This window comes from Drosophila albomicans, chromosome X (assembly GCF_009650485.2).
Source record: "Drosophila albomicans strain 15112-1751.03 chromosome X, ASM965048v2, whole genome shotgun sequence".
Lineage (NCBI taxonomy): Eukaryota > Metazoa > Arthropoda > Insecta > Diptera > Drosophilidae > Drosophila > Drosophila albomicans.
This window is the reverse complement of record NC_047627.2, coordinates 14,364,487-14,390,944: the sequence shown is the minus strand read 5'-3', so window position 1 is coordinate 14,390,944 and position 26,458 is coordinate 14,364,487. Positions and strand designations below refer to the sequence as shown.

General features: G+C 38.7%; 1 protein-coding gene across 5 annotated transcripts in view; it reads right to left on the bottom strand.

Annotated features, from left to right (window-relative positions):
• LOC117576853 (uncharacterized) overlaps positions 1-26,458 on the bottom strand; it is a 124,514-nt gene that overhangs the window by 1,251 nt on the left and 96,805 nt on the right. Inside the window, exons 2-5 of one of the 5 annotated variants that reach the window (XR_007955693.1) lie at positions 8,052-8,203; positions 7,303-7,503; positions 4,522-5,812; positions 2,718-4,273 (exon numbers count right to left, since the gene is read on the bottom strand). Coding sequence is in view for 3 of the 5 variants with exons in the window: in XM_052008674.1 (XP_051864634.1) it covers positions 7,303-7,503; positions 8,052-8,127 (277 nt within the window). In the remaining 2 variants the exon portion in view is untranslated. Of the gene's footprint in view, positions 1-2,717; positions 4,274-4,521; positions 5,813-7,302; positions 7,504-8,051; positions 8,204-26,458 lie in introns of those variants that run through there. The other 4 variants (XR_007955694.1, XM_052008674.1, XM_034261950.2 and 1 more) reach the window with 4 other exon arrangements.

Here is a 26,458-nt window from a genome sequence, read left to right as displayed (position 1 = left end):
TCATCGTTCGCATCATCATCATTGGCAGCAGCAACAGCAACACAGCAGCAAACAGACGCGTGTTAGCCACAATAAGCAACAACAAACCAAAATAAAAAAGAACAGAGAACAGAAAAAGGGAAAACACAAAAAGCGTTTAGAAATCAAAAGCACATAAAAAAACAAAACATACAAATTATATACGAAATTTAATTCTATGTATGAATGGCAAGCACAAGATGCTGTTAGGGGGCGGGAGAGAACAGGGAGCGGAGGGGAGAGTTTTAAAGAGGGCTGACAGGGAGGCTGAGAGGGGAGTCAATATCAAATGCTGGGTATGCGGGCGTTTTTCTTTTTTTTCGTTTCGCTTTTTTGCTTTTACTTAGCTTAAGTTTCATTACAGTTGCTCGTTATTCACTTTGATTAGCTTTAATGCATTTGCTTGCCTACTATCGATACATTTATCGAGTTATCGCTGCAGCTTGCTTACTATCGATACATTTAATGGTGTTATCACTGCAGCTTGCCTACTATCGATACATTTAACGTGTTATCGCTTACTTCTATCGACAGATTTATTGTGTTATCGCTGCAGCTTGCTTACTATCGATTCATTTATCGCGTGATCGTTGCGGCTTGCATACTATCTATACATTTATCGTGTTATCGCTGACTACTATTAATAAATGCATCGTGTTGTCGCAGCAGCTTGCCTACAATCGATGAATATATCTTGTTATCGCAGCAGCTTGTCTACTATCGATACGTTCAGCGCATTATCGTTGCAGCTATTATTCGCTCAACTCTTTTAGACATACGCATCTTTTTATCTACATAAAGTGAAATGCATTGCATTTGATCGTTAATCTTTATAATCGTTAAACTAATCGTAATCGTAGCTACTGTGCTCAAGGACCATTTGATAAATGCATCGATAACTTTGATCAGCTGCAGCGTAAATTTCTTTTTATTTAACTTTTTTTCTTTGCCAATTGTATCGTTGTCAATTGTCTATCGTTATCGTAATCGATAGTTGATAATTATTATTAATATTATTGTTACATATGTACGTATGCATTTTGCTTTATCGAATCGATAATTGTTTAGTGTCAGTATTAGTAATCGTTACAGTTTATCGTTTATCGTAATTGTAATCGTTATCGTTATCGTTCATCGTTATAGTTAATGCAACATTTAAATTCTACACAACTTTGAGTTTGATTTTGTTTCGTTTTTTGTTTTGTTTTTGTTTTTTGTTTTTTTTTTTTTTTGTATCGCTTAGTTCTTATAAGTCTTCTCTGCCGTTTTTTTCGATTAGTAAATTTTGTTTTTTTTTTTTGGTTTTTTGTAATATTTTTGTTGAAATGTTTATAACTATATAAGTATATCAGTAATGTTAAGTATATCAAGTATATATGTTATGGTATATATATTTGTATATATGTATTATATACTCTTATAAATGCCAATGCTATTTACAACGCCAAAGTTTTCATCAGAGTTAAGAGTGTGTGTCTGAGAGATTGAATATATATATATAACATATATATATATATGTATATATAGTACGTCTTGAATACCACTAAGATTATTTGCTAGCATGCACATCGGGGATTGCTTTATATGTATGTATGTATTTATTTCGGGTTCTTTTCGATTAAAGTATATTCGATAAAAATGCTTTAGTTAGTTCTTTAATACTGTTCAAATGGCAGTTTTAGTTGGGTTTCATTCAAAGTGATACTGTGAATGTGTGAATATGCATGTGAGTGTGAGTGTGTGTAAGTTTTCCAGTGTTAAGCGCTGTTCCCAGATGGTTTTTTTCGGCCGTGCATAACTTTAACGGCGTCTTTTCGATTCGCAGTTCCCAGCACAAAAATCTTTGAAGCGTTTCCACATGCGAAAGAATAGACAATCTATTATTCCGTACTCATATCGGTATCAGTAAAGAGAAGCATCAAAAAAAAACTTCAAAGGGATTTTCTCTTGTAGAGAAATAGCATTAATTTATGTTACGGTGTGGTCATACATTTTAATTTTTTACCATTTTACTATGCCAAATTTAGAGTCATAAATGCTGTCAAAAACGGTCACTCTAAAATTCGAATCGAACTTGCGTAATATTGTATTCAAGATTTTGCTCATCTGGGAATAGCGCTTTATTCAATAAATAAATATCGACCCAAAAATAATAACAACAACAGTATTCGATGTCGGACGGAGTAAATATCTTCGGTTGTTCATGTTTTTTCTTTTTCTTTTCCCACTGTTTAAAGTTCATTTATTTATGCGTTAATAAATTCATGTCACAAATAATACGAATACATCGAAATAATAGTAAAATAAACATGTCGAAATTGATCGACTAGCAGATACCCTGTAACAAAAGCCAGCTTAAGCTATTGTTCTCATAAAATGTTTTATTTAATAAACGAATTGAACAAGCAACAAAAAAAACAATAGAACAATGGAACAACAAACAATATCGAATATGTTTTCTAATATTTCCAGTGGCTGTTGTCGAACGGCAAAAAATATAATAATTAACTGATTTTTGTATCGTGTTTGTGTGTGTGTGTGTGTGTGTGTGGCATGCAATATGTTGCATGTTGCAAATGTTTTTTGTTGCTATTGTTGAATGAATGCGATTTGATTCGAGTTTATTTATTGACACTTTTGGCTTTTGAATATGTTTCGTAGTTAGATCTCATTGTTCATCTTCTGTTGTGTTGAATCCATGTTTTTTCTTCTGTTTTTTGCTGGCAGTTTTTGCTCAAGTTTCGTTTATACAATTGTGTATAGTTTTATTTGGTTTTCATTTAGGTATTTTGTTTTCATTGTTTGCCTGAAAGCGAGTTGTTGTTGTTGTTGTTGTTGATTTCCATTCAATTCGCTCTCTTAACTCTACTTTCCTTTCGTTAGTTTAGATACACATCGTTGTATATATATGTATGTGTGTGTATTTAATATATATGTATATATTTATGTAAAAAAAAAACACATTTATACTTTAGTTATTATTATGTTTAGTTGTGCACTTTGTGCACAGCTCACTTTTCTAAATATTCTGTTTTTTTTTTTTTGTTTTTTGATTTGGTTTTTTCAATTTGCTGCAGTCTAAAAAGCAACTTGTTATGCACTTTGATTGACATGCGTGTGTATTCGTATTTGTATCTACAACAACTCTGAATGGGCCATCAGCAACAGCAACAGTAACAGCAACAGCAACAACAACGGGGCAATGATAGCCCCGAAATGCTTGCGTTGAGTTTACCACAAAATTCGTAGCATCAACATCAACAAAAATGAAATTAACATCAACATCAAAGCTGTTATCTAACCAGGACATGCACACAACTGACCATCTGTGTGTGTGTGAGAGAGAGTGTGTGTGTGTCTGCCTGGACCAAGGTCTGCGGCTGGTCGAGGCACTGGACTAAGCCCGAAATTAAATTCCAATTTAATTGAGCTGCAAAAAACAGAATGAGAGAGAAGTGCAGACAGAAAGAAGCTTTTGGCACAGCCAAACGGACAGACGGACGGACGGACAGACAGCCGACTGACTGATAGTTAGACCACACAAATGAACTAATATACACACACACACACATGAACAGAGAGATAAAGACTGGCACAAAGCGAGCACAATATTAAATTGAAATTACGTATAAGCACTCCTCATCTGTATGTGTGTGCGTGTGTGTGTGTGTGTGTGTGGCAGGCAAAGAATGTGCTAAAGAAATGCAGCAAAATACTTGTGCACACAATATATTGTATCCACTTGCAGTTTTAACTTGCTACATTATGTTGCTTATTTAAATATATCCAATTACTCCTCGACTCGACTGTCATAGCAGTCAGCTTGCAGTTGCACGCGCACGACAAGGAAATATCATAGCTGTCAGCTTTGAATTACTTCACTAGATGCTTCAGAATCAGTGTGAGTGTCATAGCTGTCAGCTTTCATTTACACTTTTAGAAGATTAAGAGTGAATGTCATAGTTGCCAACCTGCCAACGTGCATGTTTAGAAGAGTTGAGGGACTGCGCAGCCAGCTTGCACTTGTGGGTTTGAAAGCGTACGATTGAGTGTCATAGCAGTCAGCTTGCACTTGCATGTTTAGAAGAGTAAAATTATCGGTCAGTCTGCACTTGCGCAACAGAGTAAGGATGAGTCTCATAGCAGTCAGCTTGTACTTGTACGTTTAGAAGAGTAAGATTGAGTGACATAGCAGTCAGCTTGTACTTGCACGTTTAGAAGAGTAAGATTGAGTGACATAGCAGTCAGCTTGCACCTGCGCGTTTAGAAGAGTAAAATTGAGTGACATAGCAGTCAGCTTGAACTTGTACGTTTAAAAGAGTCAGCTTGTACCTGCACGTTTAGAAGAGTAAGATTGAGTGACATAGCAGTCAGCTTGAACTTGTACGTTTATAAGAGCTTGTACCTGCACGTTTAGAAGAGTAAGATTGAGTGACATAGCAGTCAGGTTGTACTTGCACGTTTAAAAGAGTAAGATTGAGTGACATAGCAGTAAGCTTGCACTTGCACGTTTAGAAGAGTAAGATTGCGTGTCATAGTCGACGGCTTTTACACTTACTGTCCGTGAGCATTGATTACAGCAAGGAGAGTTGATGCCATAGATGCCAGCTTTTGCGCATTTCACATGTTAATTACATTCATTATTGTTTGTTGCTGCTGTTATTTCTGTTTGCTTCACTGTTTGCCCTTAATTGTAACTTAAACTATTGCCCGTAAACCAAAAAAAAAAAAAGTAGTGTAAGGATTGTGGGATAATACAACTGAAAAGCAAAGCAATGGGATTCTGTTGTTTTGTTGCTGTTTTCTCTTTTTTGTTTGCACATAATATTGATCGTCGTCGTGTTTTGCGTTGCAGAATTTGATTGATCAAATGTGGATCGTCTGCTGCTGTCGTTTGCATCTTATTACGTGCTGCCGATGTTGTTGTTATGGATTCTATTTAACAGCAGTTGGAGGAGCACAGCGAACAGCGTGATCAGTCCAAATTGTGGAGCATCGCTGAGACGACCCGCTGCCGAGGGATGCGCCTGGGTCTGGCGATTGTAGGGATTCTGTTGATTCTGGTTCTGATACTGAGGCGGCGGCTTATTGTACATGTTCGCATTGGTGTGATGGGTCTGATAGCCCTGATAGTTGCTGCCATATGGCGCCAGACCGCCGCCGCCGCCACCCAAGATGCCCATACTCGAGCTTGGGAGACCGACGCCGGCCCCGATGCCAACATTGGCACCGCCACCGCCGACGCCACCGCCGCCTGGGGGACCGCCAGTGCCGGCGGGGCCCGAGTAGAAGGGCAGCTGACCAAATACGAACGGTGGATTGTAGGGATTCACCGGCTGCAGGCCATGCATGGGATATCCGGGATTGAGGACGCTACCTGGATGATTGGGTTGGGGAAACTGTTGAAACGATGGCGCTTGCGTGGGTGAATTGTATGGAAAGATGGGCATATTAGGGATGATGGGCATGTGATGCTTGGCCCCAAACACATAATGCGGATCGATGCCCGTTGCCGAGGCACCCGCAGCCCCGCTGTTGCCCAGTCCCCCCGCGTCGCCACCTTGCGATCCCTTCTGCGACCCTTGGCCGCCATTCTGTTGGCCACCTTGACCGCCTTGGCCGCCCATCGATGAGGAGCCGCCGTTGTTGCCACCCGACGATTGTCCCCCATTCTGATGATGGCCATTGTTATTGTTATTGCTGTTGTGACTGAAGTATGTGTAGGTGTTAAGTGTGGGATTCGATGATGCAGGCGCAAATATGTTATTCTCAGGTCCCGTATTCAAGCTGGATCCTATTTATAACCAACCAAAACCAGTTACCAGTTACCATTACCATTCCACGAGTGCGTGAGCGATTAGATAGACAAACAGAGAGAGAAAGAGAGAAGAATATGGAACACATTGCGGTTAGTTATGCGCAGAAAGCGACGCGCGCATTGCTGCGACTGCAGAGCGAGTGAGACGACACTACAACAGCAGTTGCTTTTGCTGTTAATGAACTTCTGCTGAGCACAGACTATGTTAAGTGAATAACAGAGTACAGGGGTGTTATTGACCACTGTTATGTCTTTACATAATCTTTTCGTTGTATGATCATTCAGTTATATCAATTTATGCAGTTGATCAGTTAATGGAAAATAATTATGAACGTATTTATGCACTATTAATTGATTTATGTAAATTTTTCATACGAACACATAGTTGGATATGAAACAATAAATAGTGAAACTAAAAAGTATAAATAACAAGTACGAATATATAATATATAGATATATATTATTTATAGATTCCATTTTTTTTTATTAGTTTACATATTTATAATTAGGTAATTTTGTACTTTATAGATTTTCTTATTTATTTTTATTATTAATATGTACGTATTTATTCGTAAGTAATTGAAATATTTTCCAAAAGCAACTCATTACCTTTCAACTGTTAACTAAGAACTTAACATAGTCTGTGTTTAACAGCTTGCAGTTAACAGCAATTGTCAGCATAACATAAGAGAGATGCAGATCTCATTTCATGTTATTAACAGAGTCGAGAGCTGTTATTGAGCTCGGCTCATGTAAACAGCAGAAGTTGCGAAGCAGTCGCAGCGAATACGCGCGTATGAATGTGTGTGTGTGTGCTTGTGTTGAGTGAGAAAGAGAGAGAGAGCGAGCAGAAGCATGGTGTAAAGGTATGCATCAACATATACATACATAGAAATCTTATGTACTACACATTAATACGAAGATGATTTACGTTCAAAGTGCAGCTCAATGAGACAAGGAATGAGCGAGAGCGAGAGCGCGAGTGAGAGAGTGCGAGTGCGAGTGAGAGAGTGCGTTTTTCTTTTGTTGTTGTGATGAACGAACTTAACCAATGATCGAGTGAGTGAGTGAGATATATGTGTATATATATTGCGAGATATATCGTGTGTAAGTATGTGAAGAAGCAGAGCACGTGTGTTGAAAGTGTGTGTGTTTAAAGCTCTTCTTTCGATTGTTGTTGTCGTTGTTGTAGTTGTAGTTGTAAGTGGATTTCCATCAAATTATAAATATATATATTCAAATAAAAAGCAAATGATAAAAGGGGGGTGTTGGTGGTGGGTGAGGGGGGGCGGGGGCGAAGAGAGTAACTTGTCGAACTGCCCTCGCAAAATTCTGATTTGCAAAACGTCTGTCACGAGTCGCGAGTGATAAAAGCACGAAGTTGGGAGTAAACGACGAGTGGCGAGAGCGAGAGCGAGACAGAGAGCGAGAGAAATGAAAATGAAAACGTAAACGTAAATAAATACCTGAGGGATTAACCGCAGACGATGGGGACGAGGGATTCGCCTGGTGGGTGTTGCCACTGGAGGAGCCGCCGCTCTTGCGTTTGCAAGTCGGATAACTGCCGCAATCCTTGCCATCGCGTTGATTGTAGCTGCACGAGTCGCTGGTGATCACGCACTCCTCGTTGGGCAGGCAACCGATGTCGCCGCAGCCGCGTCCATACTCTGCGAGCGGTGAGAGCGAGACGGACATATGGTATCGACGAGACGCAGAGACGGAGACGAAGACGAAGACGAAGACGCAGAACGAGAGGAAGACGCAGACAAAAAGTCGTGTGTGTTTTTGTTGTTGGGGAAGTTGTTCAGTGTGTTGTAGTTGTTGTTGTTGTTGTTGGCAGTGGGGGGAAAAGAAAAAGTTGAAAACAGAAATAATAGGACAAATTAAAAATGGAAATTCGGTGGAACACGTTTGACGATCGTCATCATGATGAAGTTGATGCAGATGTTCGTGATGATGTTCATAATGATGATGATGATGATGATGATGATTAGTAGTGATGATTACACAGTACATTTATTACACACAGAAAGAAACAGAGAGAGAAAGAGAAAGAAAGAGACATATAAAGAGAGAGAGAGAGAGAGAAAAGAGACAGAGAGAGCGAATACTCGAAGGGACACAACAGAGAACGCGAGAGACACAGATAGAGAGAGAGAGAGCGACTACGAGTGATACGAGAGATACGAGTGCGGACTATATTACGTATACGTACTGGAGTAAGCATCCACTTGACTAAGCTGCAGCAGCGCCGCCAGCAGCAGCATGAGACTAAGGCGTGTCACGCCCATATTTCAGCACAATCTGTCCAGAAAACAAGTCCAAAAAGAATCCACACAACAATCAGAGACGCTGTTACTTTTGCTGCAACGAAAGAGAGAGAGAGAAAGAAAGAGAGAAGGTAAATATTGTATAAACATGCTTTGGTATTTATTTATTTATGCCACACAACCTGGACCCAGGACTGTGTGTTATTTGGCAAGCCAAGTTTATTTATCACATTGACAGCTGGGCTCAAGTTCATTGCGGTTATTTGCCTCAGTCTCAGTCTCGAGTCGCATTCTTAGTCTCAGACAGACGCAGTTGCCACAGACCAAATGGCGTCGCATTTGTTTGGCGCAGCTATCGCCAAAGTCTGCTTTCCCATTCCCTCGCTTCGCTTCACTTGCCGTATATGTGGCACTCCCCCAAACCCCATCTTTGCCTCTTGCAGCAGCTGCTGCTTCAGCCAGCCAGCCACATTTGTTGTTTCCTAAGTGTCAAAGCATCAGGGAGCGAGGCGTGGCCTACGCCCACCTCTCTGCGTATCTTCATTGTTAGCCTCAGGCAGCAACAACAACAAAAACTACAAGAGCTCTCAATATATTCATAAGCAAAAATGATAGGCAGACATTTTCATTAAATGAAGTTAACGTAAGAAAAAATCATTGATTGACTAAATGATTGACAAGCTGATTGATTGATTGACTCATTTTAACTATTTAAGTCAATATTTTGCATAAGGATATCAAAAAAATGCATAAAGAATTTCGACAATTAAATTGTAGTTTATTGGCTGATTGATGATGATTGAATGGACTAAAATTCTCAAGTTTGGTGTCAACTATCTTAAAATATACAAAGTTATGGCAACAAAGTATTAAATTTAATTTTAAATTATACTGAAAGCTATATTTGTTATATTAATAAATCAATTTTATTAAATTCCAAATTGAGGAATCTTAAAATATACAAAATTATTAATAAATTATTTATTACACATTTACAAAAAATATACCTAAGTCTATTTTTGGTATATCTATATACTACTGCCTTCAAACAAACAGAATATACCTTGGAATACAAAATATACCGAATAAAATACCAAAAGGTATATTCAGTATATCGATATCGATTATTACACTAAAATATACCACAGAATACACAAGAAACTAAAGAAAATGCCGTATAAAGTTATTTCCCATATAATGATTGACAATGATTGACTGATGAAATGATTGACAACAGCGTTTGCAATTCTTAAATTACTCTTCAGCAAAGATTTTCAAGCATTGGATGCACTTAAATACACGTAAATAAGTAAAATATGCAAAGCGACGATTGAAAAGGCGATTGATTGATGCAATTTGAATTCGTAAATTGTGTTTTATCCATCATCTTTTGCGTTAATTCATTAACAAGACAAATACAGAAATACAGATGGAAACCCTTTGGCAGATTGTCCGCTCTTGGCACGCTTTAAGTAAACTTTCCGCGCAAAGTTGAAAGCTGAAATTATTTGAGCTGCTTATTGGTGAAAGAACTCATCGAATACGCTCAATAGCCGGCGGCAATTGGCAAACGCTTTGGCTTTGGCTTTGGAGCAGTGTTGGATAATGCCAAAAGGAAGCGATTTTGCTTTCGCTTTTGCGATTTGCAAACAACATTTTCAAATGTGCTTCAATAGCTGCAAAAATGTACAATTCATTGTGAGATCGAAAGGAAGGAGAGAAAGAGGGAAGGGGAGGGGGAAAGCAATTGCTGTTTTGCCGCTCAACATGTGGCACATGAATTGAATGCCACTCTCTCGCTCTCTCACTCTCTCACTCTGTCCCTCTCTGTCTCGACAAATGTGCCACATTTCAAAAGCAAACAATTTAAAGAACTTTTCCATCATTTCGGGCCACGCTCGGAACTCAGAACTCGAACCTCGAAGCTGGGGCAACTTTTGTTGTTCTTGTTGTTGTTGCGGTGGAAGAGGAAGGGGAAGAGGGAAGGGGGCGGTTAGGAATGGGGAGGAATGCAAAATGTTTGGATGCCTTCAAAAGCTCCATTTCCATATTCAAATTGCCGCAAAAATGACGAGGCAAGTTGGCAGCCAGAAACAAAATGTAGCTTAGCCCTCGAAGGAAATTAATTGAAGAGCATTTCAATTTTTTTTCGTCTCTTTTCCTTTCCTTTTCTTATTTCGATTTTACATTTTCTTTTCCTCGATTTTTGTATGCTTTATTAATTTGCTTTTTTTTTTGTTGTTGTGGCCTAATGAAAACGCATAAATTGGTCGACTGACGATGATTTGTGCGCTGCTTTATTTGTCCCCCCAAAAAATGCCTCTTTATCTCCCTCTCCACCCTCCTGCTCCATTTCATCACAACAAGTCTCATTCGCATTCTCGCAATGCTCTTCTTTCTCTTCTCTCTATAAACTGAGCATGAATGGGATAGCTCTATGTAAGTGCTAGCGATGGACTCGTGTCACGCACGACATCGGAATCACTTTGAAATATTTATTTAAATACATAACAATGTTGATCTATGGGAGCTAACAAACTGTTTTTACCTGCTATCGATAGGTTGAAAGCTTATAATATTTATATATGAAAATATTATAATAAAAATGACACTTAAGCACTTCATCAACTGTTCGTTAAAGTCTTTGACCATTACTTTAATGGGGAGTACAAAAATGTAGACCTTTTTTTTACAGAATTTCTGGGCACATATGTTAAGTTTAGACGTTGAAATTTCTCTAGAGAAAGTTGACTTAAAAGTATTTATTAAGTGGACTTTCCAAATATATATGTAAATACATCGAGGTAGACAGTTAATATCTTAAGTTTAAATTCGTTTGGCCATTAAATTAACAAAAACATATAATTATTAGAAGCCAAGGATATTGTCTTAAGAAACGATTGAAATTTAGAAAAGGTGAGGACGGATCGAGAAAGCTCTAAGCGCTGAGCTTCACGTGATTTTTCTCAAAAGAGAAAAATGAATAGATTAAGCTTTTATAACAAAATTTTGTTTCGAATTAGCGATTACAATAGTATTTTTCAATTTTAAAGCACTGCTATTTCAAAGTTCACATATAATATATTTCTATTTTCATATGAATAATGGTTCTTGTAATAAAAATTCCAATTTAATTATTTCTTAATGTAAACAAATTGAAATTGCAATGTTATATCAAACCACTTTCTGAGTGCATTGTTTTTTATACATAAGTAAATATAGTTTGAAGCTATTTGTAGTTTGGAAGCTCTCTGCGAATCATTAATTATTAATTTTTTCACTTTTTCTCATAAATCATTTAATATTTGAAAATCGCTTAAGCAACTAAGCTAACTTCTGAGCTAAGATCCTCAACGATCGTGATGACACGAAGTCAGCTTGTCAGAAAAGAAGTGCGGAGTACGAGAGGAAAAGAGATAGCAGGATGTTGGCCCCGCTGCAGTTGGCGAAGCGAAGAGCAGAGCAAAAACAAAAACAAAAGCAAAAATAAAAACCGAAACAAAAGAAAAAATAATATTCTGACACTGAAATGTGTTTGGTCTGTTTCTTTCATTTCGGAGTATTTTTTCGTTATTCTATTTGTTGTTGTTGTTGTGTGTTTCGCTGTCGTTGTCGCCGTCATCTTCCTTGTTGTTGTTGTTGTTAGTTGTTGCCCTGCGGCTGAGGCAGCGCACACATCATTTTAGCAGGCAGCTCCTCTTGCACGTCCTCTTGCACGCCCTCTTGCATCCATCGTCATTCTCATCCAGTTCGTCACCCACTCGACTGTATTTGTGTGTGTGTGTGTGTTCGCCCCGTGCATTCATCTGTCTGTGTGTGTGTGTGTGTGTGTGTTTGGGGCTTGTCCCGGCCGACGGAAGCCAAAAGTGGAAATGCATGATAAATGACACGAGATTTTGTTTTCTTCGTTTTGCCTTGCCTCTGCTTTGCTTTGCTTCCTTTTCTTTCCCTTTTCTCCCTCTCCCTTTCCCTTTCCCTCTCGCTCACACTTTGGGACGCCGCAGCAAGAACAACAATCATTTTTATTTTAAGATACAACTGGACGAAAATTGTGAAACGATGACGTCGTAAATGTTTTGTTGCAACATTTTTTCGTTTGCCTCCCTCTCTCCGTTACTCTCTCTCTCTCTCTCTCTCTCACTTATTTTGTGTGTAGTCAAAGAATCACACAAGAATAAAAACAGCAAAGCAAACTGTCCGCGTAACGGAAACAGCAACTAAAACAACTGCAAGCAGCGAGAGGCAAGCAGCGAGAGGCAAGCAGCGAGAGGCACCCCAGCGACAGGCGCCCAGCGAGTTGGAACAGCACACACACTAACACACACACACACACACACACACACACACACACACACACACACACACACACACACTCACACACACACACACACACACACATGCAGCAGCAGTTGAAGCTAAAGTTGAAGTTGAAGTTAAAGTTAAAGGACTCAAGGCAGTAATAAACTCGACTCGGCCAGCAAGAACTCTGCAATGCGCTATCGGTTAACTCGACTGCGAAAATGCATCAACATTTAATTGGTTTTCACCATTTTGTTGCCTTTGAAATGCAGCATTTCATTTGTGCATTAACACTGAGAAAAATATTGCAACGAAACAGTATAAAAAAGATATATTTGGTATATCGATATACCACTGCATGCAAAATATGCAAAAACTATGGTCTATGACTATGACAACAGTGCGTATGCGTACTTTATTTATTTATTTCACTTTTTTTTAGTAACCTTTCATGTCCATTGTTACATTACAAAGAAATGCGAGGTAAGAATATCATTTTTGCTTGCTAAGATTTACTATAAAATGAATTTGAGATATGAAAATATCAAATAAATGAATACATTTTACATTATTCCATAATATTTTAAGTCTTAAAAAATAATATTGCAAGCTTCAAGCATTAAAAAAATGTATAATCATGGCAACAGTAAATTCCAATTTAATTAATACAAAGAACTTTTTTTATAAAATTTAAAATCGTTATTTTTAAGATAAACTCTACTAACTCTCTAAAGAAAGTTGTTGGGAAATTTGTTGTAAACGTTCTTCTAATTAAGTATAAATAAATGTGCTATACAAACTTTTAGATCAACCCCATTTAACTAAAATATTTAAGCATATTTGATGTATAATGCAATTTAATTTGGGTTCGCAAAGCATTTTCTATGCATTTTAAGAACCTTTTCATATTAAATGCTTTGCTGTTGAAGACAAGTTGTAAGTGCAACTTGAATAGACTCTCGAATTGAAGCATTTATTAAGGCAACACGACTTGTGGATACCCTGCAAAAGTTTGGTTTGCGATTATTCCCAGAGTTCTGTTTTGTTTTTTGAGTGTTTCTTTCTTTCGACTTGACCAAGTCGATGTTTCGATGTTGGCCAAGTCACAAAGGGTGCAACAGCAGCGGCGTTGGCAGCGACGTCGACGTCGACGTCGGCACCGCTGCGGTTCGCGAGGCACAAACCGAAAATTCACACTTGGTTACTTCCCTCATGACTTTGGATATTATTGTGGTTTATGTTAGAGCTGTCACTTGCCGCTTCCAGCTTGCTGCTTGCTGCCCGCTGTTGCAATGTGCCACGCCCCGACGCCCAGGCAAGCAAAAGGGGTGGGCGAGGAGAGGAGACGGAGAGGGGCGGGGCATGTGTTGGCTGCCGCTGTGTGATGTATGACTCCATGAAATGCGATATATTCATGTTAAATTATTTTTACAAAAAGGAGGAAAACGAAATCCCAAGCGACGACTGATGAGTGAGCGAGGGAGAGCGAAAGAGAGCGAGAGAGAGAGAGAAGAATGGAGACAGAGAAAGGGAGAGAGGGAAAGAGATATAAAGATGGTGAGGAAGAGGAAGGAAAAGAAAGGAAGAGCGAAAAAGAGACAGAGACAGGGACAACAGGGCAGGCGACACGTTTTCGATAGCGACTTAAAGGCGCAACTCGACTTTAACTTTGCTGTGGCGCCACAATGTTGCACTGCCAGTTGGCAGTGTTGCCCCCGTGTTGCACTTTGCAATTGCGCAAACAATTAAAAGTTTGAAATATTGTGACAGCGTTTTCACAGTTAATTGCACAGGCGAACTTGCCAAACAGTCTCGACTGCCCCTCGCATAGTGACAGGGTTGCCACCCCGTCGTGTTGGACAGTCGATAGCCGATGCACAGCTTCAACTTCAACTTTAGACTGCAACTTTTATTCATTCATTACTTTCGATTCATTTTAGAACTTGCCTCAGTCCAGCTTCTTCTTCTGCCTCCCTCGCACTTTCGGGTGGCAACCCTACCCACCCTCCATGAGCAGCACTATTTAGTTGCAAAGGTGCAAAAAAAGTTTTGGCGTTAGTTTTGCACGACTTTTTCCACATTTCATTTGGCTGTTTGTCGTCTAGGGGTAGTTCGAGGGAAGGGGCAGGGAGGAGGGAGGGAAGAAGGTGTCTCGCATAGTTTTGTAGCAATTCGTCCGATTGTTAAGTGGCAATTGGCGCAGCAGCTGCAATGCCAGCGGCAGCTGACAAACTGACAGCCATTTGTCATTAAAGGGGAGTGTTCGCTAAGGGTTGCATAAATGCACCTCACAGCTCACAGCTTGCAGCTTGAAGCTGGAGGGTTGACAAGATGGCGCTCCATTTTCAGTTCCGCTTTTCTTTTTAGTTTCCTCTTTAGTTTCCTCGTTTTTTTGGAGGTATTGGCACTCGCCATATGTTTTAAGCGTTTAACAAAAAGTTTAATTAGCAAATGTCGCTGGGGGTAGTTTTTCAATTTCATACACACACACACAGAGAGTGAGAGAGAGAGGGAGAGGGGGTAGCTTCCCCTACGCTCTCTCTGACTCGTTGTTATGGCGTGTAGCCAACAATTCGGGCTTATTAAATTCCAGACGAGCAAACGAGGGAATGTCAATTCGTGGCAATGCGCCCCAGGCGCACAATTTCCAACCCCCCCTACCCCCTGTCCTTCCTATTGCACCCTCTTCCTCCCTCTCGCTCTCTGCCTAACACAAAAGGCAAAAAAAAAAACTGAAAAACGAAATCTTTGTCAGGCAGTTAATTAAAAACTTGAATGTGCAGGACAATGGCTGCTGTCGCCCTGTCTCCCCCCCCTCTACCACTTCTTTGTATGTGTGTCGCCCCTAGAGTAGAGCACAAAGCAAGTGTGAGAGAGAGAGAGAGAGACACACAGCTTCGCTTCATCATAATTGCAACTTCACTCGTCACAGTGTCTAACCAAAGCACATAGCAAGTAAATAATTAAGCTGCGCTCAATTTCAAGTGAATGTGTGTTTCGAAATTGCAATTAAATGCGTGCAACTGTGCGTATACGTGATGCATTCGTTCATCAATGCATCATCATCACCATCAATTGCCATTAAATGAGACGACGAACAACTCCATTTAATTGCAAAACTATGCCAATTGCTTGATCCGCTTTGCTCCGCATTGAGCGATAAAGTGGAAAAGTGGAAAGTGGAAAGCGGAAAGCAGAAAGTTTGCAAGTCAAATCGAAGACGAAGTCATCGATTGGTCAGCAGTAGGAAGAGAGAAAGCTTCTCAACTTCTCAACTGCATTTCATTTCTTAACTTATTTTAATGCTAATTCCTGTTCTAGTTTTAGTTCTAGAAATATACAAACAAATTTTTTTACACTTTATGGTATATGGTATATTTTGAATGAAATACTATATACTAAATATAGTATTTGGTTTATGGTATATTTAGTATATAGTATTTCAATCAATTATACCATAGAAGGCAAAATATACCATAAACCAAATACTATATTTAGTATATTGTATTTCATTCAATTATACCATAGAAGGCAAAATATACCATAAACCAAATACTATATTTAGTATATAGTATTTCAATCAATTATACCATAGAAGGCAAAATATACCATATACCATAAAATGTTGAAAAAAAATTATGTATATTTCTAGAACTAGAACTAGAACAGGAATTAGCATTAATATTAATATACCAAATGTAGCCCTTGGTATCTGGTATATTTTGCACTCTATGGTTTATTTTAAAAGTAGTACTATATTAATATACCAAATGAAGCCTTTAACATATACTAGATTTTGACATCTACATATTGTATTTGGTATATTTTGAATGCATTCGCATATAATTATACCAAATGTAGTCTTTGGCACATTTTTAGTATTTTGTGGTATATAAATTTGGTATATTTTCAAATTAATACCGCAATGTTTTGCTTTTTTTACAAAGAGTATCTCACAGTCGAGCACACTCAACTGTAGTTTTCTTGTTCTTTTCTCTAATTAGCATTTTCATCTGATATTTTTTTCAATAAATCTCACAGCTTATCGCAGCGCTCATCAATCTGGCTTAATCTTAATGTTCATCTTCCGTTTGCTTTCGCTTTCAACAAATCTGAGCAAAACGTTGACCAAGATAATCTTTAATTGCGTTTTACTCTCTAATATCTTATTCTAGTTCTTCACTTAATGTTGCAAGTGTCAGTTTAATATGAAAATAGCTTCGAGTTTGAAGTTTCGAGATTCGATTTGTCACATTGCAAGTCGATTGAAAGTGTTTTAATTGATTGAAGTGGAAGTGGAAGAGGAAGAGGCAGAGACTAGTCGCATTTGAATGTGGCCCTAAATCATCTTGAATTTGGATTTTATGCAGCTTCGACGCCCAAATCCGCAACGGAAAGCTTCTAAATCTCCACAGGAAGCGAGTGAAAAGGGAAGGGGAGGGAGAGAGGGAGAGGGAGTCGCTGGTAAACAATTGAATGATGAATTGGCGCCCACTTGGCAGATGAAGCGGCAACAATGGCCTCGAGCTTTGTGCGTGGGAGTTTCAACATGTGCGTGCCACAATATTGCCATGCCACCTGCCTCGCTCTCTCTTTCTCTCTCCGACTCTATCTCTTTCTCGCTCAAACTACTTTTGCACTGTCCGAGCTGCTTTCTTTGCTTCTTTGCTGCTTGCTGCACAATGATGGATCTGCTTCATTTAGTTGGGCTCTCGACTCGTTTGAGTTGCCAGATAAATTGAAAACGCATGAAATATGTATGACAGACATTGCCATGCAATGATAATCATCATCATCATCATCATCATCATGATAATGCTGTTGCTGATGATGGCATCATAATGCTGATGATAAGTGTTCGACTGTTGCAAGAACTTGCAGCTTAATCCCCAACAGCGAAAGCAAAGCGATCTCTTAAAGCAGCAAATGAAATAAAGTTTATTCATTGCTTTCCTCTTTTTTTGTGTTAGCCAATTACAATTTATTGTAAAACCAAGCTAATACAATTGATTTTTATTCCGAATGAAACATTAAATTTCCAACTTTTCCCTAATTTTTTATAAATTCCCACTTTAATTTCAAATTTACCAAACCGATTTCTTAAAGCAGCGTAAATAAACTGCATAATTCAAATTAGTTACAAACAAAATATAAAGGAATAAATTTTATTTATTGCCTCTCTTTTTTTTTTGAATTCCAATTGCTATTTCCTTTCACACTTTTTCTTTAGCTTAAAACCAAGCCAATAAAATTCTTTTATTTCCAAATAAAGCATTTAATTTAAAACTAAATTCCCTAGAATATACTTTTCTAATTTCCTATAAGTTCTCACTTCAATATCAAATTTATTTTATTTTAATCGATTTTTACTCAATACTCATATTCGAGATCCTCAGTTTGCATCGAAATTTCGCATCAAGATGTCTTTATTGAAATTCACGCAATTTTCGCGTATTTTGCAACACTGAAGAGAGACGTTGCAATGGCGACACACAAAAATGTGAAATGCATGTAAATTTAATATATGAAATATTTTGTTGCATGCAACACGCTTTGATAAATATTTGTAAATATATTTATGGGATGGCGGCAACCGCAAAATGTTTGTTGTTGCGTCCTCCACTAAAAGGCAGCGCACGAAGTGAAAAGCAGCGCTGCCAGTGGAATCGCTACCCTGTAATTCCCTTTCAATCAAGTTGTAATTAATAGCTAACATTCACAGTAATTTATATAGAATTCTATTGACAATTAATAGCTAACTTTCATAGTAAAAGTAATATAGATAGATATAGATAGTAATATCGATGCAGTTATCATGTCGTCAATCAACAAATCTTGCTACCAATCAGACAATCAATCAATCAAGTTGTAAGTCAAGTAAGTCAATCTTATCAAAATCAATAAGTCAATAAATTATAAAAGATGTAATATGTAAAAATTTGATAATAATAAATCAAGTGAGTTAATCAACCAATCAATCAAATTGCAATTGGGTTGAAAATGCTAAGGTAGGTCAATCTTCTCAAACTTTTGTCGATCAATTAAACAATAGTCAATTAATCAGTCAATCAATCGTTCAATCTGTAATATAAGCAATAAATAATGTCACAGCAAGTAATTATCAATTACGCAATCAATCAAACAATTTAGTCAATCAATCAGTCAATCAGTACTATAAACAACAAATAATATCTGAGCAAGCAATCAGAAGTCAATCACGCAATTAATCAAACAAGTTGATCAATCAATCAGTCAATCAGTTGTTCAATCAGTACTGTAAACAACAAATAATGTCTGAGCAAGCAAATTAGAAGCTGATCAATTACAGAATCGATCAGACAAGTTAGTCGATCAATCAGTCAATCAATCGTTTAATCAACAATTTAATCAATAAATAATGTGTGATCGAGCTTTCATATGTCACTCAACCAATGCAACCCTTTCAGCTGGTATTTGTGCAGGGTATTCGCAACCAGCAAAAGTGCCGCAGCATATTGACACGTGTTGTTGTCATTGTCGTGGCTGCTGCTGCTGCTGTTGTTGTTGTTGTTGTAACGTTAGTTGTTGTGCAACTAGAGGAAGTGCATTTGAATTTGCGCACTGTCGTTGCGGTAAATGTGGCCAACGGTCGAGAGGCAAGAGCAAGAGCAAGAGCAGCAGTAAACGCTTTTGCCTCCACTGTCCCCCCCTCCCAAAAAAAAAGAATCCAGTTGCAAAATTCAAATGTTGTTTACTTCGTTGCTGTTGTTGTTGTTGTTGTGCATTTAATGCACATTTGAATAATATTTATGAATTTATTGCTGTGAGCACTTTAATTGCGTTTGCAGCTAGCCAAAATGCCAACAAATTTTTGCATGATTTATGCGAACGGCTTAAACAAAAGCACAAAGGCTGCCAGGAAGAGGGAAGTGAAAAGGGAAGGACAGGGAGAGAGGAAGAGAGGGAGAGAGGGAGAGAGGGAGAGAGGAAGAGAGGAAGAGGGAGTTGCATGTCGAACTCTCGCTTAACTTCATAAAGACTTTATTAGTAAATAAAATGCCATAAAATGTAAACAAGCTCGAAGCCAAGGCTGCAACAAGAAGAACTTGATGACGACCCCGAGACTTTGAGACTCTGAGATCCCTTGACCTCCCTCTCCCTCTCCCTCTACTCTTCCTTTTCTCCTCTCCCCCCGGCTTGTTAGCTGCCATTGTGTCCATTGTGCACAGTTGCTCGCTGAGCTCAGTTAAAACTCTAGTTGAGCTATGCAACTGTCTAGCTCCCCTCTCTCTCTCTCTCTCTCTGTCGCTCCCTATCTCTTCTTCCCTCTCTTTCTCTCTATGACATTATGCAAATCGCTTGGCAGCTGCGGCTACTGCGAGAGTCTGTATACAAAAGCAGCCGGAATGCCGATGTCGGAGTCGATGCCGATGATGTTGACGATGACGATACGGCTGCAAAGACTTTAAGTGGATTACAACGGCAACAAGCAACAACAGCAACAGCAACAGCAACAACAGCAAGAACAGCAACAACTTGTTAGCTGGCAGCTGAAACCCCAACAGCAAAGTTCAATAGTTGTTTGACTTTCGATATGATGACGTAGATGGAGTAAGCAAGACGACCCCAAAGAGGAGCAGCAGCAAGAGAAATTGAAGCAGCCACAGCTAAAGGCAAATCAGCTGAAGGCAAAGCGGAACCTGATGAAGGCATAGCAAATGCAACTGAAGCAGCAGCAACAGCAACTGAAGCAACAGCAGTTGCAAGACAAGACTTTCTTTGGCCTTAGTTCGTTGGCTGCTCAAGAGTTCGCCGTTGGCGATGACGAAGCCGATGACGTCGAAGCTGACGCTGAAGCTGATGATGCTGCTTTCGCCTGTCGCTGCCAAGTTTTATGGATTTTCAATTTTCCGCACGCGGCTGCTTAAGGAATTTCAAGCTGATTGCCATATTACATATTACGTATTACGTATACGCCATGTACTGCAGACACAGAGCTTAAACACAACATCAAAATTGTTTGTGAATGATTCATGTTTAATCATTGATATATAATAAAAAAAAAAATTCTATTGCTTAACACATTTGCAATTAATATACTAAAGACTATCAATATACCAAATACAGCTTTAAGTATATTTTAGTATTCTGCGGTATATTTTTAGAATATGGTTTTATCGGAACTTTGAAATATTTTAGTTTATTTGTCGAATATGGCTTTATTGAAACATAGAAATATTTTTATATTTTTGCGGTACATTTTTTTTGGTATAATTTTAGTAAATGGTATTATTGAAACTCTGGTATAATTTTTTATTTTTACGTACAAATTTGGTATAATTTTTGACAATGTTTTATTGAAACTGTAGTATATTTTAGTATTTTTGTGGTATATTTTAGTATTTTTGTGGTATATTTTTGACATATTTGTAAAACATGGGTTTATTGAAACCTTGGTATACTTTTTGCGGTATATTAATTTGGTATAATTGTAAAATTTAGTTTTATTGCAACTGTGGTATATTTTTGTATTTATGTGGTATATGAATTTATTGAAAATGTGTACCGGGTATTTCACAGTCGAGCAAACTCAACTGTAGCTTTCTTACTTGTTAAATACAAATTTGTTGTCTATAATAATTATTATTGTAAATGAAACTGACTAACAACTGGCTAACAAAACTTTTTACCTTGTTTATTTGGCATTACATATTCTTGCACCCCGTTTTTTCTCCTCTCATCTCTCTTGCCACTCCGCTCTTCTCTTTCTACTCTTGTGTCTGGCAGCTCATCAATTTGTTGCTCGACTTGGCTTCGTTGCATTCTCGTGGGTCACATCATTCTCTCTTCCTCTCTCGCTCGCTCTTTCTCCCTCCCTCTCTCGCTCTCTGCTTAACTCTCGGCCCAACTGCAATTTAAACTTTGCTCATTGTCCGGCATTAAAAATGTTCTGTCTTCCTTCCGCACACTTTTCTTTTACTCTCCCTCTCTCTCTCTCTCTGTCTCTCCCTGACTCTCCCTCTCTCTCTCTCTCTCTGGGCTGTAACTAATTTCTGTAAATTCTGCTTTTTAGTTAGTTGCATGGCAAATAATAACTTCCGCTTTGCCTAAGAAATGATTATTACAACAAGCCAAAGTCCCTCTCTCCCTCTCTTAGTCTCTTTCTCCCGCCCTGCGTCTGTCTCTGTCTCTCTATCTATCTCTGTCTGTTGCCTTGGCTCCATTTATTGCTTAAAGCGCTAAAAAGAAATTTTTTGCCTTTGCACTGCGTCAAACTTTATTATGCTTTACTTGCAAGTCGAACGAGAATCGGAGTGAGGTGAAAGCAATGGAAGTTTCTGGCTTGCATTGCCAAAAGTGGGCGGTGGCGGCGGTTGCTGTTGTGGGCGTGGTGAGCAAGTCTGTGCCCGCGAGGACAAAACACACGCATTGCCACAGACAGCGAGGGTGTCCCGAAGAGTTCACAGAAAGAGAAAGAGAGAGCTCAAGAGAGAGAGAGAGAGAGAGAGAACGGAGTTTTACTATTCAAGCAAACATTTCGCTTTCTTTGCAACTTTTGTGGCCACCCTCGCTATGTGGCGCTAACAGCTAATAACTACAGCAAATAATAACAAAAACTAGCCGCCATTTTTGCCCATTTCCCCTCCTCCTCCTTCTCTTCCTCCCTTTTGTCTTTCACAATCTCTGTCGCGAACAAGCGAATGGATAAGCAAAGCAAAGCATCCACTGCATTTGCGCCCATTTATACTTCACCCCCCTCTCTCTCTCTCTCTCCCACCTCTTTTGGCTAACGGCACGCACTGGCCACGCCCATGAAAAGAGCCGACCAAACGCCCCTTTTGATAGTTTATCCACTCATTCCGAGCCGTTGAAGCGCAACCGGCAAAGTGCGGCTTCAACTTTTGTTCAAGTTGATCGAAAAAAACGCGAATAAATCAACTGAAGAACAACTCGACAACAACAACAACAACAACAACAATGAGAGGCAAACAACAACGAACATAAAAGAGCCCAACAACAACAACAACAACAGTTGAAGGAATATTTATAATACGTAAGTTGCAGAAATATGTTATTAACAAATATGCATAAAAATCAAATGCTCTTCAGGCAAAACAATAACTGAAATGAAATGAAATGAAATGAAGGGAAATCAAATGAACTCGACAAAGGTCAAGGAAAGCAGTGAAAGCAATTAACAATTAATAGTTGAACAGAATTGAGGCAATTTTTGTAATGGAGGGAAACAAGAAATTTCACGAATTCAGAAAGTTGCGTGATTTAAAAGTCGAAATATTTCCACAGCTTTATGAAGCAGCATTAAATTAACTTAATATCTACAATACTATCGCATTGTTTGACTATCGATAGCAATATCGTTCGATAACATTTTATTTAGTTTTCTATCTGTTTTCTTGTGTAGTTACCGAACTATATGTCTACCTTAGCCTGACGTCCCTCTCGCTCATTTTTTCGTTATTATAATAAAAATAAATAAATAAATTTGTATTCTATGTATTTGCTATTTATTTATTTACGTATCTATCAATTTGTGATTTATTAATCGATTTACCAAACTAACTATCTATATGACTATCATTTATAGATCTCTCTCAATTATAGTATATCTATCTTTCGAATGATATTTCTATTGATATATTGAACTAACATATTTGTCTACTATTACCACTGTTTCATTTATCTAGTGATGCGCCTGGCTATCAATCAACCTGTTGATATACTTATTGATCTACCAAACTAACTAGCTATAAAACTATCATCCTTTTATACGTCTTTCTCATAATCGATTTATCTATCGATAAATACATCCATTACCATATCAAATTCATTCTCTATTATAACTAGCTATACATTTATTTAGTGATGCGACCAATCCATTTGTTGATCTATTAATCTATCGATAATATATTTATCGATATACCAAGCTACCTTCATCTCTAAGTAACTTAATGATTTCGAAATACGAAACATTTCAACATAATTAACTCTAATATCTGTCTAATTAGTTTTCTATCAATCTAACTTATCTATCCATCTATCTCTTAACTCTCTATCTCCCTCCCTCGTTATCTTTTTATTTCCATAATTACATCTATTTTATTATACATATAGTTCTCTCAGTATATTTTTTGTTTGGCTTTGGTTTTTCATCTGCTTTGTGCTTTTTGTAGTGCAATGTTGAGTGTCTGGCAAACACTCGACAACAAAAAGGCGTTTCAAAATTTTAATTTTAATTGAAATTGAAATATTTATGCTGCCACTTGCCACTTGCCACACGTTGTCGTTGTCGTTTCCGTTGACGTTGTAGCTAAAGTTGACGCTGACGTTGTCGTTGCCTTCCAAATTTAATCAAGCGCCAAGTGTAAAGCAAAATCTAAACAAAATGTTGAGCCTCGAGTGTGTATGTGTGTGTGTGTGTGTGTGTACACTACATGTGCAAGTCTGTGTGTGTGTGTGTGTGTGTATTAGTTGGGGTAGCTGAAAATTAATTAAGTTGAGAAAATGTCAACGTGGCTGCTTTTGCTTTTGCTTTTGTCGCTGTCGCTGCTTTTGCCTGCGCCTTTTGCCTCAAACGTCGCGTTGCTTAACTACGCCTCGCTTCCTCTTCCTCTTCCTCTCCCCTCCTTTACATCCCTTCACTCTACCTCTTGCCACCAATTTCCCCCAAACGCGACGTCTCGCGTCATTCGTTTTATTCCATTTCATTCCGTTTCGTTGACTCTTTTCCCCGTTTCATTTCGTCTCGTTTCCCCTGATTTGCCAGCATTCTTCTTTTTTTTTTTTGCAACATTGCACAACCAGTGTTGGTAAATAGTTGCAGTGTCTGCTCAGTTGAACCGCGTCGCTTTAACTACCCTTTAACTGCATTTATGAAAGGTAAGCTTATATCTTAGAGGTTATTAATCAATGTCTAAGAAGAGCTACAAATCGAGCAAGTAGTAAAGTATTCTGCTCAACACTCACTTCACTTCATTGAAGTTTTATATAATTACTGAGATTCTAAAATTCCAGTTTCTATTCAATTTGAATTAGTAACTTTCGTTACTATAAAATTTGTGTTGAAGTGGATTAGAACCGATTCACAAACGGTATAAAATCATTTCGCAAAAAGTTGCATTTGCTCAAAAAGTCACAATCTCACTAACTTAGCTGTCAATAACCGATTCTTAACCGGTCTATAACCGATTCGTCAAAATTGGAATTCTATATAAACTATGACATCAATTCACTGTACTTTTCAGCAACCAATGTCAATAAACGAATCATAACCGGTTCGTAACCGTTTCGCAAAAATGTTCATTTCTTTTCCTAAAAAATTACTTTTATATAGCAAAATTTTACTGAGTAACATACAGTACAGCAATTACCATCAATAACCGATTCATAACCGGTTATTAACCGTTTCGCAAAAATAATAATTTTTGTCTAAAAATTACTTTTATATAGCACAATTCCAATGAGTAACTTGCAGTTCAGAAATTACCGCAAATAACCGTTTCATAACCGTTTCACCCAAGTTGTTTGTCATTTTCAGCTCTCCTCTACAAGTTATTTGCCTTGCATCCACCCGTAGAGTGCAAAGTGCACTAGCTCGCTTCTGTGGCGCTCATATTAAGTTTGACACCTACAGTAAACACTCACACACACACACATACAGAGAGAGCTTCACATATGAGACACCTGGCTGGTGATTTAATAACGCGACGCTGCAAATTTTGCGGTTTGAATAGCAGCTAACTTTATTTTATGATAAGTTTATAATGCTGCTCACACATATGGAACACACACACCCATACACACACATGGCACACTCACTCACACACACACACACACTCTTGAGCTGGGGGAATTGCAAAGAGCGTAAAAATGAAACAAAAGCGAATTCACATAGAACGAAGCCCAAGCGCGATTCTTCTGCTTTTCAACATTTTCCGCTCGCCCTTTGTGCCTGTTTTTTTTTGTTTTTTTTTGTAGCTTGCTTTCCCCCTCTCTCCTCTTTCCTTTCTCCTCTCACTCTTCTCTCTTTCAGCCTTTTTTTCTTTGCTTTTGTGCATGTGTTTTAGTTCACTTTGAGCAGGCGGTAAAAATTTGCTAAAATTACACAAAACTGCAGCAGCCGAGCCGGTTCGCCTGGGAAAAGGCGGGAGAGCGGGGCGTGGCACCATCTAACTACGATGTGTGCAAGCAGAAAGAGGAAACGAGGCGATGCAGGGGAAGCAAATTATATTAGAAATTTTGTTGTACTCGTGTCTCACGGGGCGTATGAGCGTTGAGCGTTGACTGCTGAGTGCTGACTGCATAATAGGGTTAAAGAGACGCAGTTCGATCGCGCCTCCCGCTGCCACGCCCATGCCCACGCCTCCGCCCACTGCTCGCCTAATTCCCAGCCTTTCACTGGCACTTTGTCCCCTATCGCTCCTCCATCTCTCTGTCCCTCTCTATCTCCTTCTGTCTGTCCCCCACTCTTTCCTTCTCTTCCTTTCTCGCCCCCCATCTGTCTTTCTTCCCCCTGTCTGTCTATATCTCTCTCTCTTTTTCTCTCTCTCTCTTCCTCTCTTCCTCTCTCCCATCTCTCTCTCTCTCTCTCTCTCTCTCTCTTCCTCTCTCCCATCTCTCTCTCTCTCTCTAACCTCTCTTTCTCTCTCCCCTCTCTCTCTATCACTTAATCTCTCCGCCCCTCTCTCACTCTTCCCTCTATATCCCTCCGTTCACGTCTTCTCCCTTCTCTCTTTCCACATCTATCTCTCTCTTTCTCTCTCTCTCACTCTCGCTTCAACTCTCCTCCCGTTTCTCTCTCCCCCCTCGCTCTCACTCTCCCTCTCTGCGCCACTCAAATTAAAGTCAGTTACGCTTTTTTTTTGTCTTTTTTCCGAGTCGCTGTTGCCAACAAAAAAGACACAAGAAAATTTTGGACAAATTGCCCAAGGGAAGACAGCAGCGAAAGAGAGTGGCAAAAGAGGGGAGGAGAGTCAGGAGGGGGCTAGGCAGGGAGGTAGGCAAGGGGGCTCTGTCAATGCGCTGTCCATGGCTAGACAAACAATAAGTGAAAATT